This window comes from Thermobia domestica, chromosome 17 (genome assembly GCF_964235325.1).
Source record: "Thermobia domestica chromosome 17, izTheDome1.hap1.1, whole genome shotgun sequence".
NCBI lineage: Eukaryota > Metazoa > Arthropoda > Insecta > Zygentoma > Lepismatidae > Thermobia > Thermobia domestica.
The window spans coordinates 125,064,626-125,083,415 of NC_137470.1; the positions used below are offsets into that span (position 1 = coordinate 125,064,626).

General features: G+C 35.7%; 1 protein-coding gene across 2 annotated transcripts in view; it reads right to left on the bottom strand.

The window, feature by feature from the left end:
- Positions 1 to 505: 505 nt before the first annotated feature.
- The window catches only part of LOC145674320 (uncharacterized), a 54,664-nt gene continuing 36,379 nt past the window's right edge, over positions 506 to 18,790 (bottom strand). For both annotated transcript variants that reach the window (XM_081744222.1, XM_081744221.1), the window contains exon 3: positions 506 to 5,372. In XM_081744222.1, coding sequence (XP_081600348.1) covers positions 4,844 to 5,372 — 529 coding nt within the window. In that variant the 3' untranslated portion in view covers positions 506 to 4,843. The remainder of the gene's footprint in view (positions 5,373 to 18,790) is intronic.

Below are 18,790 nucleotides of genomic sequence, written 5' to 3' on the forward strand. Positions count from 1 at the left end.
ATTTGTAAGAAGCAACGGCGCGTTGCTTGACACAATTAAAACGTAACAATTATGCTTATTTTGATGTTTTGTAAAAGCGGATCGGAGACTTGGGTGTTTTCACGGTTCTGCAATTGCTTCAATAATTGGGAAGGCGAGGGGAAAATATATTGTAAAATAGATTTTGTCAGACGGTTAAATTATACTGATTTCATACTGTTTTATCTAAATTCGCTTACTGCAAGCTTCAATATAACTTGTTTGGCGTGTTTTCGCTTGCAATAAGCTTAATAAAGCTTGCCATTGATGAGAATACGTTTATACTTGGATTGCGTTTGAGATAGTTTAACTTGTGAAAACAAGCTTGCCGCAAGCCTTGCCCAGCTGTAACTAACTAGCTTGCCATAAGCTTGCAGCAAGCTATTTGGCTTGCATAGTATGGCTTGCAGCAAGCTAATTTGCCTTGCAACAGCAAGTTTGTGGCAACTTGCAGCAAGCTTAAATTGCTGTCTGGGGGTGTGTTCTAAAAGTAAAGCTATGATTAGAAACCACTTAATCACTTGTGATTTCACGGACATGATCTTTTGGCAAATGAAGCCATACAAAATTACTCCTGAGTTAAAGAAACCGAAAATAGGCGTAGGTTAAATAGATTATTACCTTCCGCCGAATTGTTTATTTGGAATATATGATATTTGCAATGATACTGGAATTGTCGAAATTTTAGTTATTTTTGTAATCGTCATCGTTTAAAGATACATACCTGAAATTGTCATTCTGTTGAATTATTCTGTATGTAGTAGTTTAGACGTCAGCCCTGCTAGTCTTTATTTAAACGTAAAAGCAAATTACTCTGTGTTGAAGCATTTTGGTATTGTAACAAAGGAAAGTTATGACGAAAGTGAACCTGTAAATTGGGAAAATAAACTCATAATGGCTGACTATCACAGGAATGAAAAAGCTAGAAAAAGAAATGAGAAATATAATGCATCCCAGGAAGGAAAATATAAAATAAAAGAAAATGATTTTGTATTTATGTTGCAATCACATTTGAGTTCAGCTGTAGACAAAAAGATTCGTAAATTCTTTATGCTCTATAAAGGTCCCCTGTTTTGTAAAAATAAGATTTCGGACAAAGTATTCGAACTTGTATATCCTTTAACCGGAGAATCTTGTGATGTACATTCTATTGATCGTATGAGAGTGTGGAGACCCACTCAGAAAACTAGGAACATCTAGTTAGAATTAGCTAAGAAACATATTAATGAAAAAGAAAGCAGCGAAAAATTTGATTCTTGTGAACCTCAAACTTTGGTAAATGTGAATTTCTTAAATGTGACGAAAGTTAGTTAGTTTGTTTTCAACACGAGTGAAAATAATAAGTTCAATGTTCAGTTGTTGTTGAAAGAGTTATTAAAATGTGACACGTATTTGAAGTATTTAAATGATAAACTAGATTGTCGACAACGTACTCTTATTGGCTTTAAATCATTTGTGGAATCCGGAGCTAAATAGACGTGACGTGTAACAAAAAAAAGTCACGGATATGATTGTACTTTACACATTAATGTGTATGAAAGTATTGTTCAATAATATTATTACATAAAAGAAATATGAGCTGAAAACCCTCGTTTACATGAGTTGCCATATTATCTCATTGATGTTTTGTGACTACTAGTAAGGACAACTAGTAGTAAGACCTTAAACCACCCACTGTATGAGGTGAATCGCCTAGCGTTTATGTACTATTATTAATGTAAACGATGATATACTCTAATTTTATTAGAGTGAAAGTAAGCTTTTGTGTGTCAGTGGAATACTGTAACACGAGTATTGAATTATGAATGGCAACTCCCCCCTCATTTTATTTTTAACCTTAAGGTCCATTTTCTATGTTGCTTTTATACTCCTACCTCACTAGAAGGTCTTGTTGCCATTCCAAAGGGGTGGGAAGAAACTATGAATGTATGATGGGGAAGGGAGACTTATAAATTTAAGTGGATAGGCGCTGATTTGCGTAAAAGTGTGGCAGACTTACTTCTATCCGGCCTCACTCTTATCGTAACAATACGAAACAGTGGTAATAAACTTATTTCATGTAGTTGTTATATTTAAATGATGCATCCAAGCAATATCCTTGTATTTGTGTGTAACAATTTTGTTTTCTGTAACTCCTTTCTTAGAATGATGTAAGAAGTTCTAGGATGTTTCGTGATTTATGCAATTTTAAGTATAATATGTGTAGAGTAAGTTCGTTTATTTCCTCTTGTGGAATGTTGAAATATATAGTTCTTATTAATGTTTATTTTATCTGTTTGTCTGATAAACCCAGTGATTCATACTGTCTATTTGTTCACGTTTTCTAGTTTTTGCATTATATTGTAAAATAAGTAATGTGGATACTTTATGTTTAAATAATGTCACAATTTTGTATAATGTTTGTGTTATTACTGATAATAAGAGCGCATATAGCAATATTGTAAGTGAAATATTACAAGCATATCATGAGATTTATTTGTATGTCAAATATGAGTCATGCACATGTAATTGTTTACATTAGTATCAGTGCCAAAAAAAAAAAAACTTTACATACAAAAGCCCCATAAATTTTTATGTATGTGTATAAGTGCCCCACGAATTCGTTATTTTTCTGCGTTAAAATGAGACATTTTCATCTAATGAAGTAATCGCCCAGCGAAAGTTCTTATAAAATTCCCAGTGAACTAGTGTCCTTAGTAACAATGGAACAGTGATTACTACTTAAGTAAGATTACAGTACAGGGTTCTTGAACGTTTACCATTGTTCAATGGTGCACGTACAGTCCTTTCGACCGCCAATATAACTGCTCCAAATTTACGCTTGATATAATTTTTCGATTTAACGCAAATTCTGCGTTAGTGTACTTTGTGACGTTCACTTGGATTTGTACGATTCGTATTGTGTATGCTTTTCGTTAATTGTGCTGCCATCTGGTAGTACTGAAAGAAAGAGTAGTAGAAGGAAAGGAAGACGAAAGCTGAGAGAGTTCTAGTTGAATAAACTGAAGTTTTGTGCTAGTGCGTACAATCAATCAGCAAGTTTTTGCTGAACGTGCCGATGTCTTGATACCAAAATTCATTCAAAATGTGAACTACGCAATATCTTTAAAAAGCTATAGTTATATTCGAAATTTTATAAACAATTTATAAAGGTGGTGATAAAAATATTAGTGCTTTTTGCAAGTGTCTTATAAGCTATTACTGAAGTAAATCTTTACCACAATGTACTTCGAAACAAAAAGTGGTGGAGGACGAGCTACTTTGAGATGAACAAAGTTTCGGCGGACAAACTGTGAGATGAACAAGTGTATGATACATTAATCATCGTAATTAATGATCGTAAAAATCACTAAGTATTAAAATTCCTACGACTGAATTGTGGAATACTACAGTTAACATGTTTCTTGGGAAGAATCGCTTCATAAATCGTCAGAAGTGACATAAAGGATAATTATCGCAAGAAGATTCATCAGTTTTAGAAATTAAAGAATTCTCACCTCGTGATCACGAACGTTCGCGTGCTCCGAAAGACTAAGATTTTATTCTTGCAAGAAACATCGAAGTATTTATACGAAATAACTTTAACATGGGGGCAAGGTAATTCTGTAAATCTATACAGTGTTACAGGTACGTTTAATTATTAATAATAAATGGCACTGAAAGTATTTATGTTTGTTCGTTCCTTTTCCAGGCAGCGTCACTAAAGTAAAACGAAACTGTGAAATTTCGTGTAATTGATCTGTGAAAGTGGGTGATGCTCTCACCTATTTTCTTAATCACATCTTAGGTTTTCACACAGGTGAATCCGTCCGAATCTGGACCATTACGGTAGGGTATCCTGAGCCTTCCTGAATCATTGGACGATTAACGGAAGGACGAGCCTTCTGAACCTACTAGTAATAATAGTGCAAAGCTATATGATGGGGCATGCCGGGCAGCACGAAGCTGTAGCGTAATAGAATGGGTAAGCCCCTCACAGGAGCAGGAATCCTATACCGTAATAAGTATACGTATATAATCTTAGAACTGAAATCCAAAATTTGATATTTGCCTGTATACATTCAACACAATTAGCACATATAAGTATATATAGTTATTTTTCTGTATGTGTTAACGTGAAGGTACGCAAATAGCCTGTGAGTAAGAAAATAATTTCTCATTATGTTTGGACGGATAAAGATGCTCATGTGTTTGGGATTCTACGAATGTAAATTTGAAAAAAAAATACATGGTTATACTCCTACGTACGAAGTTATTCACCTTTATGTGATAACATATGGTTTCTCAAGATTGATATTCGACTAAATCTCTTTCCGCATTCCTGGCACGTAAAAAATTTCTCACCTGTATGTGTCAACATATGGGTTCGCAAGTGGGCTTTGAGACCAAACATTCTCCCGCATTGGTGACACATCTGATGTTTCACAGTACTATGTTTAATCATATGAGTTGTCAAATGTGATATTAGCCTAAATCGTAAGCCGCATTTCTGACACATATGAGCTTTCTCACCTGTATGTGTTAACATATGGCTTGACAACGCATTTCTTTGAGTAAATCCCTTGCCACATATCTGGCAGGTATGAGGCTTTTGACCAGTATGTGTTAACACATGGTTATTGAAACCTGCTCTTTGCATAAATCTCTTTCCACAACACTTACACATATAACGTTTCTCACCTGTATGTTTTGCTATATGGTTTCTCAAACCTGATTTTTGATTAAATCCCTTGCCACATTCCTCACAAGTATAAGGTTTGTCATTCGTATGAGTAAACTTGTGAATTCTCAGGTAATTTTTCAAACTAAATACTTTCCCACATTTCTAGCAGATATGAGATTTTTCCACAGAATGCTTTTGTATCAAGTGTTCTTTCAAAGCTGATTTAACACTAAACCTCCTTCCACACTCCTTACACACGTGAGGTTTCTCGCCTGTATGTATTAACATATGGGTTTTCAAACTTGATCTTTGAGTAAATGCCTTTCCACATTCCACGCATATATGAGATCGCTCACCTGTATGAGTTAAGAAATGTTTTCTCAAACGTGATTTATACATAAAACCCTTCCCACATACGTCACATGTAACACGTTTCTTATGAGACATTTTACCTGTATGAGTTAACAAATGCTTTCTCAAATATGATTTTGACTTGAAATTCTTCCCACACTCCTGACACGTAACACGTTCCGTATCTGTATGTGTTACAACTTGGGTAGTGAAATCTGATGTTTCAGTATATTCCTTGTTACACACCTCGGAACTACGATCATTTTCATCAGAGTGAGAAAATATTTCCTTCGGTGAAATATGTGAGGTCCGGCGTCCGAAAGTAATAACTTTGTGGAAACTGTAAAATAATTCAAATTGAAATACAATCGAACAGTATAAACTGCAATACAGGTCAACATGAAAAACGTGGTCTTGACTTATGATAATCATTAACGCAATGCAGAAGGGATCACTTACACGCTGTGTATTTTGATAAAACCAGAAATTAATGTGTTATTATATAAAATATGTAGAAATAAGAAGCCAGAAACTCAACGGAGTCCACTATAATTTGATTTCTCTAAGCTGGAAAGCAAATTACATAGTCGCTATTATAATTATACATATTATACTGAGTGTTTGAGAAAACAGAAATAAATATTGAAAAATCAGTCAAGTCCCATTTATAGCAATTATATATATATATATATATATATATATATATATATATATATATATATGCGTGTGTGTGTTACAATATGCCATGAAAATGTGGCGTGTTGTTGTAGAAGAGACAAAAGATACGATCTTCATAAATGCAAGTGGGTAACATAACGTTAATTGATGGGCACAAAACAATATTTATTCATACAATTTTGTAAATAATCGGTCAAAGACCAGTACATACGATTTAATATTAACACTAATACGACTGTGTTTGAGTATATGTGATGAGTTTACATACTGTTATTTAAATAATAGAATTTTTTCTACTTAATTTTGGCGTGGTTTCAACAACTTTAAAGTAAGTCGGTAGCTTATTATATAGTTTAACAGATATAAGAAACTTTTCTGGGCACATGTATAGTTTTGGTAAAATGTGTATATGTGCCTTTCTCGTGTGTCGTGTGAATGTACAGTCATCTGCTAGAAGTAATTCGCATATACCGTAGCATTCGCATATTATGTAATAATTCACATATACATTTTCCACAATAACCCTCATTCCTTAATATATTATATTTCTATTTGCTTTTGTTAGCAAAACAGTTTAGCAACTGAAAATTCTTTAATTTTTTTTCTGTAAAAATAAAAAAGTAAGAAACGTATAAGCAAAAGATCTTAATCGATATGAAAGGTTAGCCGTGTTAACTATTACCTAAAAGAACTGTCGAAAAATTAAGGGAAACTCAGTCACTCTGGACAGTTATTAGGATCACACAAAGAAATCTAAAGTCTACAAAACAGGAAGAACACTACGCATTTCTGGAATGAACATACAATGTATACATTATGCAAAGATGAACAACAGCTAATAAGATGTGGGCCGAGAAATGTGTCCCAATAGGGAAAAAATTTATGGGGTATACCAACGATTTCAATGGAGGAAATACACCACTATATGAGAACGCCTTGAGACCATCCTAATTAACACAGTATCACACATCGTTATAAAGATTACAGAACGCAGATTTCAACTATGTAGCATTGATCCCTATTTCACCCACCGGGTAGAAAAAGATGAAAAATTACCAAGGAGTTATTTATTGATTGATTTATTATTGAAAAATTATAATTGCTGTATCGCAAGCTGTATCCGAATTTTACTGCGGGAAGTATGCCAATGTATAAGAACACTCTGCAATGGAATAGTTTTCCTCATATGATGCAACTAGAAAATTGACTAATAGAATTGGAACATGGCCCTTAACAGTTTAACAAAGGGCTTGTGACACATCCATAAGGTGTCTGGGCCACAACAACCGATTTTGATGAAACTTGGCAGACTAATAGGACACCTTGAAAAACTAATGTAACTAGCAAGAATTTGTCGAAAAGCTGTAATTTCTGAGATACAGTCGATTTATTAAATATGACATTTGTCGCGATATCTCGGGAACGGCTCCACCGAGATCAAGCAAACTTTGCAAGCCATGGTAGATACAAGGTGGCTTTAAAACGAAATTAAAACGAATTATCTGCACTTGCGCAGAGCTGCGCAAATAATTGTGTGCATGCGCATATCTCGAAAACGTGAAGACTGCGATGTATTTTTCTCTTGCTTAGTTTGAACTAAATAGCGAGTATAACATAATGCAAAGAAAACAAAACAAAAAAAAAAAAAAACTAGAGTCAAAGGTGAGCGTTTTCAAGCAACTGAGGTGAGATGTTGGGGGTTGCTTGCCCCATAATACCCCTTCTAGTTACGACACTCTGTCTGGCTTCTCAGTCATACATTTCAATTACACCTCTATAAAAGTCATATAGTTAACGTTAATAGTCGCAATATTCGGGTCGTAGTGATATCAAGTACTATAAGTCATCAATGTTGCAGAACAGTAGCACAGTATTAAGACAGAGCGTAAGGATAAACTATGAGGCCCGTAGTCGTGATCTATTGGAACTAGTGATAGGCAAAAAAAAACGGTTTTTCGGTGTTTAGGAAAACCGAAACCGCGTTTTGAAATGTTTCAAAAAAACGATTTTTTACCGAAACCGGTATAACCGACTTCGGTTCGGTTTTCACCGAAACTGGTTATCCGTTTTCTTCAAAGCAGATTCGTTTTTTCACCGGATCCGGTTTTCAAACCCGGTTCCGTCTTTATTTAATTGGGTCTATTTCTGACCAGAATAGTGTTCCGTTGTTCTGTGGAAATCGATCCCAGTTTTTAAAGAAATAGTTTTATGTTTTCCGAAAGTTTTAACAGAAACCAGTTTTGGTGAAGAACCGAACCGGATTTTGGAGAAAACCAAAACTTGTTTCGGTGAAGAAAACGAACCTGTTTTGGAGAAAACAAACCCGATTTCGGTGGAAAACGAACCGGCTTTGGAGAAAACAAAACCGGTTTAGATGAAAAAGCGGACCGTTTTTTGAGAAAACAAATTTCGGTTTTTCGAGATACCGCTTTCCAGTTTTTTTTTAAACGGTTTTGCCCATCCCTAATTGGAAGTAGGCTATACTTTTTGATACGAGACTGTTTCACGCGACGAGATGAGACAACCCCAAAGGTCTCGTCCCATGACAACACTAACTATATATAGGTAAGCCTATGGCTTATGATTTTAAAAGTTTCTTTGAAGCATAAATGTCTGCATCACACTGATGTGTTCCAGTAGACCCCGACCATAGGCCTGATAGTTTATCCTTACGCTCTCTTAATACTATGTTACTGTTGTGCAACATTGATGGCTTACAGTAATTGATATCACTACGACCCGAATATGGCGACTATTAACGTTAACTATATGACTTTTACAGAGGTATAATTGAAATGTATGACTGAGAAGCCAGACAGAGTGCCGTAACTAGAAGGGGTATTCGGGGACAGATCACCCCCAACAACTTCTCACCTCAGTAGCTTGAAAACGTTCACCTTTGACTCTAGTTTTTTTTTTTTTTTTGTTTTCTTTGCATTATGTTATACTCGTCATGTAGTTCAAACTAAGCAAGAGAAAAAATACATCGCAGTCTTCACGTTTTCGAGATATGCGCATGCACACAATTATTTGCGCATTATGCGCAGGTGCAGATAATTCGTTTTAAAAATATCATGTATGGTATCTTCCATGGCTTGCAAAGTTTGCTTGATCTCGGTGGAGCCGTTCCCGAGTAGGGATGGTATCGATACGAGACGAGACGAGACTTTGTACAGTCTCGGTCTCGTCTCAGTTGATAAGTAGCGGTCTCGATCTCGTCTCGAGTCAAAAATCGCCGTCTCGGTTAACAGATGCTTGTCTCGATCTCGGTCTCGGTCTCGAAGGAAAAGTCTCGGTCTCGTCTCGAAAGTCTCGAAATAAATAGTATGAAATTAAAATTGTGAAAGTATTATTATCGTACAGTCTGTCGTTTCCTGTTCTTACTTTTTGCCTTCATTCTTGACAGAATTATGGTATGATGTACTTCTTCGTAGCTAATTTGCTAGCGCTAATGCTTTCCATGCGTGTGTTCCGGGTTCAATCATCAGTTGGTATAACATAGCTGGGATAAAACCCTAATAGTAACCCATATTTCACTTTCAGCAGTAGACTTTGTCTCAAATAACCTCAGTACTGCCTATACAATGAAACTATTAAATTAATTCCTGTACTATACAGTAGTTTATTTACTTCCTTTGAGTCAGAATTGTTCAATACCTCCTAACGGATAACGAAACACATAGCAGCACGAATGCATTTAATCGTACCGAAATTGAAATTTTACAATTTCTCAGTGGTTATCCAAAACACTCTGCTTTGATTGTCATTTTAAAAACAATATAACGTTCATTATCTTAACAAATAGAGTAAATTATTACTACCATATAATTTGTTTCAAATTGATCAACTGCTTTATTACCACTTCACATCTCAGTGTTTAATTGACACTTTAAAACAGGCACTTTCTTAAACTTATGGTGGGAGCTACGGCACTCATCTTTGCTATCTGTGGTTCCGGGTTGGATCACCAAACAAGTTAGATTCAATATCTTATGTTTCGTATAGTTCGCGTCTCACTTTAAGTACATTCTGTTTCTTATACAAGTATTGTTTCTTATACAAGTTTATAAGTTCGTAATGTATTATATAAGCATATATCCAGTGCTGTAACATAGATTAAGCTTATTCCTGAGTTCTCAACGGTGCATGGGGCCGCGGTGGCTCAGTGGTAGAGCGTTCACCTTTGGTGCTGGGGTCGCGGGTTCGATCCCAATCCCCGCCAAGTGAACTTTGTGGTGGACAAACACCGCGTGCGTGGGTTTTCTCGGGGTTATCCCGTTTCCTCCCACTTTCTTCATTCTACCATTTCATTCATTACTCATCATCACCATCTCCTTTAACCTAACCGGCATAACCGTGGGACGTAAAACTCAAAGATTTCATTTTATTTTTCTCGGCGGTGCATATGATCTTTATTCGAGAAAACTAATCATCCGTTCATTACGCTGAAATTTTATATTGATTGAAAATTACTTGCGAAACATGGACATACATATTATGTAAGTATATAGGTAATTCGAACTAATGTATCATTTTCTCTGTCCCGGCAAAACAAGTTATTCTTAACTTTCTAGTTTTCTTTTGAATTAATTTTCGTAGTTTTGCTGCAATATGAAGGATCAAATTTGTTTTTCGCTGTATGAATTTCATTAAATTTTGGATCTGTTTTTACCCTACCTTACCTAGTAAAAGTTATATATATACATGCACTTTAGATGTAGACTATGCTAAGTCATTTTTTGGTCGAAATTGAGTTAAGAATACTTTTTTAATAGACTATGTTCTTTCTAGTGGTGTAACCATGTAAGTCTAAAAGCCTCCTATTACTTTGTAACTACTTAGTATAGTTTGAAAACAGTACTATAGGTCTTAATTAAGGAACTGGTATTTCGCTTCTCTTGTAAAATTACGGAATTATGATCTTGGTTTAGTTTACCTCTGAGGTCCAGATATAATAAAATCATAACCATAATCATAATCAACCATTGTGAATCCACTGCTGGATGAAGGTCTTTCCAAGTCTTCTCCACAATTATATATCTTGAGCAATTCTTTTTTAGGTTATTCCCCAATTGTTCTTGATTTCGTCAAACCTTCTTGTATAAGGACGTTTTCTAGGCTGTTTTTATCGCGTGGTATCCTGTCTAGAATTGTTTTTGTTCATCGATCATAATTTCTTGCAATATGACCAGCACATTTTCCAACCCATGTTAAAAGTTATTCAATTAGTGCTAGTCATTAGTTGCCAAATAATTCATTTCTACTGTATATATTTGGCCTACAAATAGTTCAAATCCGCTACTTTTGGAGCACAGACACGCTACTTTTTGATCTTCGAATCTGGCAACACTGACTCAATGATTTAAATCAATTCAATGTGAGGACATTCATTTGGTCTAGCGGCTAGCACGGTTGACTTCGGTTTGCGTGGTCCCGAATTCGATTTCCGGTTAGTGTACAGTTGAACGACCGAAGTGGTTCGGATTCCATTATAATAATTAGCTCCACGTCTCCTTTAGACGCCCAAGCATAATCATGGGACGTTAAACTAAACCAAACCAAACCAAAAATCAACACAATGTGTATTACTAACTGTAAGTCCTTGAATAATTGCATATAGCTATATGGTATGGATCGAGTTTGAGATGGTCGGTGGTCAAACCAAAACAAGTGAAATGTAACTAGGGTGTATTTAGAACTTTTAATTAAGCATGGTTTTGTGTACATCAGACCTAAGGCTTAGGGAAACAACTAGTGGTACTGAAAAGTTATGAGTTACATTTAATTTCAGTTACAATTTGCATTTACATATATTGCTGGAACGAAAACTTTGACATTAACATTGTAAATAGCCCAAAGACTATGAAAAACATCGTCTTTTGAAACCATTCTTGCACCATAAAGCAAGTTACGAGTTATATTTTGCAGCTTAGTTACGTTGTTTGCACTATATTTAGAATAATATTTAGCAATTTATTTAAATTGGCAACACTGCTTAAAATAATGGAACTGCAACTTGTAATTAAAACAACCAAAAACTATTGTTGTTGTTGTTATGTTATAGAAACAAACTAAAACAACTATCACTATAAAAATTTAACACAAATGCGTTATTTTTAGCAATAAAATAATCACTATCCATGTGTTCGGTATCTCTGACCGGTTTGAAATACCAATTCTTGTAAATGACATAATGTTCACTTAAGTGTTTTGGAAGCATCTACATGATGAGACGTGATATATCAGCAACTTTTCGAAGTAAAGTCTTTAGAAAAAGTTAAATTTTTCATTTCTTGTAACTTTGTTCCTTCCTTCATTCGAAATACATTATACCATGATCATAGTATTTGACGCTAAGATACAAATGATGCGCATTGCACCGTCTATGCTATTTGATTTATTAGACATCTCCAAAATGTTGATGTTGGTGATACTGTATTGTTCTTTGTTACACTGAATAATGTATGTAGTATTGTAGTTTTATTTAATATCTAGATTAGAAATAGGTAATACCTTACATAGTGCAATTTGAGAAAATACAACTCTATTTTGCGTTGGTAACACTGCTTGTTTATATATAGGCGCGGATCCAAGGGAAGGGCTATAGGGGTTATATCCTCCCTTAACGCTCAGGTATGCAGTGAATAAAATGAGCTTCAATCCTGCTTTACACTACCTCGTTCGATAGATCTTTAAAAACGGAAAGAAATGTGGCAAAAGATTTTTTTTTTTTTTTATCGGTCACCGTTTTCAAAGTGGCAGCCAAGATAGTTATGTTACCTGTATCAGTTAATTGTCCAGTAACACTAATATGAAAACGGTTGAACATAAATGAACCAAACAGAAGCTCAAATAGGAAAGCCATGGGGCACATCGAATGGTGTTGTCGCGGTGTCCCTAAGGGCCGCCCTTCATGGGGGCCCAGGGCCCAACTTTAAAATTTTAAATGGAAACATGGAGCAAGTGATACCTCGTTCGATAGACCTTCAAACACTAAACAGTGTTGTGACAACGCACAAAACAAAAAATGAAACAGGAAACTGACATAAAGCACGTCGTATGATGTCGCGGTGACCCCTGGGCGGCCTTTCATGGGGGCCCAGGGCCCAACTTCAAAATTGTCAATAGAAAAAATATAGGTCAAGTGATATCTCGTTCGATAGATCTTTAGAAACTAAAAAAGTGTTGTGGTAAAAGATTTTTCATATCGGCTACCGTATTCAAAATGGGCGCCAAAACATGGTGCCTGTATTAGATAAAACGTTCAGTACCACTAATATGAAAACGGTTGGAGATAAATGAACAGGATAAAACTCATATAGGAAATCACTGAAGGTATTTATCATCCACGCCTCGAGAATAATCCAACGGAGAAAAAGGTTATTAAAGTACAAGTGAGATAATGCTAAAGAGGAAATCTAATTCTAGAAAATTATTTTTCCGATCTCCCTTCGTAAGTGGGTGAAGCGGAACTGAATGGTAAAATCTCAAATGAGAACCCCACTTTTACTTGCAATAGGTATGGTTTGTCTGAAACACTTAGTTGTACAAGTGGCTGGTACTGTAATGAACCAATATTTTGCAGACCACTTTTGAGCAAAACCAACATTTGTACACGTTGTTCCAAAAATCGCATTGTTCGACAAATTGGTTTCGCATTACAGGTGATTCAATTTTGCACAAATCATTTCCTGTAATCAAAATGGAAAGTAATACTTAACAAGAATTTTACCTACTTTTTTCTATTACAGACACCTATCTGTTATAAAATCGCATTTCAGATAATTTTGTTGTCTAGATACAATTTGTAAAAACTAAGGTTCTCATTTGCAATTTCACAGTTTCTTCCCGTCCCGCTTCACCCACTTACGGAGGACGTTGGAACGATGATTTTCAAGGAATTAGATTTCCTCCTTTGCATTATGGCACTTTTACTCTAAGCATCTTCCCCTCTGTTGCAACATTTTCGAATCCTGGAATGACAAATACCCTCTGTGATTTCCTATAGGAGTTCTATTCTGTTCATCCGTTATCATCTTCAAATGTTTTCATATTAGTGGTACTGGACATTTTATCTGATACAGGCACCATGTATTGGCGGCTATTTTGAAAACGGTGACCCATATGAACAATCAGTTGCCACAACGCTCTTTAGTGTATGAAGATCTATCGAACGAGGTATCACTTGACCCATATTTTCGTTTAAAATTTCTAAGTTGGGCCTGGGCCCGCATGAAAGCCGGCCCTGGGGGCACCGCGACATCATCATTCGATTTACCCTGTGGATTTAATATTTGAATTTTTGTTTGGATCATTTATGTTCAACCGTTTTCATATTAGTGCTACTGGACGTTCATCTGATGCAGATAACATATCTTGCGGGCTATTTTGAATACGGTGACCGATATGAAAAATCGTCTGTCACATCGCTTTTTAGTTTTTAAAGACCTATCGAACGAGGTGCCACTCGACATACGTTACCATTTAAGATTTTAAGGTTGGGCCCCGGCCCCCCTTGGAAAGCGGCTCTGAGGGGCACCATGACATCGCCATTCGATCTGCCCCATGGAATTTCTTATTTTAGTTTTTGTTCAGTTCATTTATGTTCAAACGTTTTCGAGATATTTCCGTGGAAAAATTAAAATATGGCCACCCTGTATATATGAGAGAGAAAGAGAGAGAAGAATATATACAACAGCAGTGGATTTTGTTTCGGAAGAATCTTGAGGAACGGGTAACAAACATTTGTGTTGTACGTGCAATGCGAAAAAATGATTACAAATTTATTTCCGGAGGGGTTTGAGCCCGATACCTACCCCTAAATACGGCAATGTACATCAGTCAACCGTTCCCATATTATATCATACAGCAACGAAACAAATTTTGAGTTAAGGCAAAATAACTATCAATATTCGAGACGAGACCGAGACTTTCGAGACTGGCCATGGTCTCGTCTCGGTCTCGTCTCGATTTATTGAGGTCTCGGTATGTAAAGGTCCGTCTCGGTCTCGGTACCATCCCTATTCCCGAGATATCACGACAAATGTCATATTTAATGAATCGACTGTATCTCAGAAACTACAGCTTTTTCGACAAATCCTGCTAGTTACATTAGTTTTTCAAGGTGCTCTATTAGTGTGCCAAGTTTCATCAAAATCGGTTGTTGTAGCCCAGACACCTTATGGATGTGTCACAGGCACTGTAGGTAGAAAACGATAACACTGAACCACGATCTTATTGTAATGTATATTTTAGCGTTGACTTCTTTTTATATATAAAAAAACCTTACGTTAGAGAAACACTGTTGAAGAGCCTACAACTCTCCGCGAGTGCGTAAGTCCGCTATGGGCAATTTTCCAATATGGACGCCACGTTTCCTCGCATTTGATACCATTATATGTTGAGGATTGTTCGATATTTCGAATTTGTACACATCATTCCTTACCTTGTGCATACGCACTGTAGGGTAGAACACTGTGTTATTCTGCATCTGCATTTTACAAATTTTAATAAATAATTGGGTGCTGGTGATTGAGACTTTTTCACTGGTGTCAAATACTCGTGACGCAATTCAAATCCCCAGCTACATGGATCCACTTCATTACCCATTCATTGTTGAAAATGATACATTCGTTCACTGGTGATACATTCGTTGACTATGAAATTTGGATACATTTAATGAGGGAGGCAGTCCTTCCGGTTTCAGTTGAACTCCTGGTTATGTTGTCCTTGATGTGAAAATTTGAAACCGCATTTCGTGTAGAGTATCTTCTGAATTTTCACCTTAAGGCTGTGTTCAACACTTGAAATGCGTTGGGACTTCCCTATATAATAACATGGCATCTTTATTTCCAAAATATTATGAAAAATATTTATTTTATACATTTCAAAATTCGTCCAAATGTTTGTTAATATTAATATTGCATGTTCAGTTTTACTTTTTGTTGTTACGATAATACGTATTAGAGTGCGTAAATTAAAAATTAATTTTCTTCCATTTAAAAGCTGTTTAACACATGGCCCTATATGTTGCAACAACGCAGAACAGCAGACAGGACGCTAACCCCGTAGGTTTATTTCATTCTCTTCCCCCGCGAGGTCACGTGTGCAAACTTTCGGTTGTACCAGAGATAAAGAAACAGATGGAATGTAGATTGACAGCAGATAAGAGCAAAGTCTGTTTTCTTTCTCTTCATAGATCTTAAAGATTTCATTGATTCTACGTAAACATCTCCGTGAATAGCTACCTGTAGAGACATATTGAAGTTAACGACGTACGAAAGTTTCAGAAAATCTGTCTATGTTGCTTTCAAGTGAAGAAAGTGTTCATCTTATAAAAGTAGTTTCAAACTGTATAGTGTAGAGTGAGCTCGCTTATTTGTCGCATCAATTGACAAACGTTTACATAGAGTTAAAAGAGGATTTACCCTGTTGTGATGTATAGCGAACTGCAAAATAGTTAATATATGTGTAAGAAGAAAACGACCGAGAGCTGCTTTTCGATATATCGTATCGTTTATGTTGTATGAAAATCAATATTGAAACCGGAAATAGTAGTAAATTTCTACCAATTCTGGTTTTCAATAGAAATATAGGAATGGAGATGGTATATTTACTGGAGACATTGAATCAATTCCCTAAAAGCGCTTGCCGCTAGCTATTGTAGTTTTTTATTTATGGCCCGTAAATGGTAGATCTCTATCACATCCGATTTATATAGAAGATTGACGGACATTTCTCGATATCTCTTGCTGCTTTTGGTTTGATACATGTTAACAGACAGAGGGATATAGCCGTTCTATTACACTTCTGATACTTATGCATTGAATAGTTTGGAAATTTAATAAACCCAGGTAGAGGAAATGTTATTCATCAAATCTACTTTCGTGCAGATTAAGAATATGGGGATCTCAAGAATTCTTTTACATAAGTTATTATGCCCTAAAGAATAACGGAGACCGCGGTGGCTCAGTGGTAGAGTGTCCATCTCTGGTGTGTGGGGTCTTCGGTTCGATCCCAGATCGCATCAAGTGTGGGTTTTGTGGTAGATAAACACAATGTGCTTGTGTTTTCTTGGGACTCTCCCGCTTCCTCTCACTTTCTTGATTCCACCATTTCATTCATTCTCATCATCATCGTTTCCTTTAGCCTAGCCGACATAACAGTGGGACGTCATACACAAAGATTTCATTTCATTTCCAAATAATAACGTAATGCATTCTATGGTGTTCTCTTCTTGGCTAATGCTCTAATAATAACGTACAGATTGATGATACGCTTGCAGATTGATGTGCTATAACATTGATTGTTCGTGCAAGAAATGCAGGAACATCTGCTAAGTAGTCACTACAAGCAAGAATGATATCTATTTTGTCCAGATGTTGTTCCCAATGAGACGAGACGAGAAGTAAGGTTTTCTCGTCTCGTCTCCTAGATTTAATAGGTCTCGGGTCGTCTCGACCCTCGAAGACTTCTTTCGCTCTTATCTCGAAATGTTATTATTCCGTTTTGATAATTTATGTAAAAGAAATGCCCTATTTTCTTCCTTAATTTCATCCGGACGTTGCCAGATATTTTCCCCTAAAACTATGAACTGTTATGAACTACGTAGGGGAAACAAGAATAAACATCTCTTTGTTCAAAAGTGACGTAATTGTCGATTCCCAAGGTGCAAAGTAACGTTGGTCAGGAAACTCAGTCAAAACCTATATAACACACACAGACCCACACACACACACACACACACACACACACACACATATATATATATATATATATATATATATATATATATATATATATATATATATATATATATATATATATAGTTAGTCAATTCCCTTGGAATGCCAATATTGGGTCCAAATGATCTTGATCCTCAGAAATATTGTAATATATATTTATTTATTTATTTTGTATATTACTGTTACGCATACGCATGAAATGCTACCTTTTTTTCTATCATCTTCCCAGATATTTCTTTTAAAGTTTTATTTTTTAAAGTTACATTCCTTATTTTGGAAAGCAAAATATTGATGATAATGCATTTAGTTTTGCGTTTCCTCTGACATGTGTCCTTTTTCCATCGCGCAAGAATCAAGATTTATGAGCAAAAATTGTTGAAATGGGAAAATAGGGAAAGTACATCCTATTCACTAGCGGATCCAGAAGGATCGTTTGGGGGGGGCGGTTCGCTCCCTGGAAGATGAGCGTAGCCTCAAGGTGACCAGAATTTTACTTTGAAAAAATCGGACGCATATGAATGCGGGACTTGAGGGGGGGGGGTATCTAAACCTGATTTAGCTAAATCTGATTCCCTGATTCCATTTTGAGACCCGAATTTGTAAGTTTTTTTTTCTTTCTTAATGAAAGTATTCTGAAGATTTAAATTAAATACGCACTTTCATTTTGGAGACATGGCGGCGTCATGATTTACTAGTCAACGCAATATATCAGATGCGCTGTCTTGCACAATACTTGCACAAAAGAAAATACTGTATTGACTATGGCATTCATTTTAGCGGAAAAATGTACAATTTGCTCTAATTGTTTATATTTTGAATAACAATTGCGGAACAGCAGTTGAAAAAAAAACGACAGATTCGGTGTACGCAAAAATCAATATCAAATGTATAAAGAATAATGCATGCATAAAGAATAATACAAAATGTTAACAAATAACAAAATACATTATGATATTTCTGTATACGTTTCTTGGTAGCTTAAAAAATACATTAAAGTTTAAAATTAATAATTAATGTTTAATAGTATATGGTACACAGCGTTCAAATGGGCCAAAATATAGGGGAGCAATCTTTACATATTGCTTTCATTTCTGTTTATATCAGATATAATTCAGCAAATCGAAAATTGAAAAAGAAGAAATATAATATTCAAACTGAACTCCAAGGATGTTTAGTGGCTCCGTGATTATTCCTCGTAGTATCTAGTGATTGTCCGAACTTGAATTTCGTGGCTTTCCCCTGAAATAAGGATGTTATGGTTTTTGCCTTAAAAGAACTATGGCCCGCGCTTTCAAGGGCACAGATCAAGTACAGGAGAATGAAATGGATACACTTT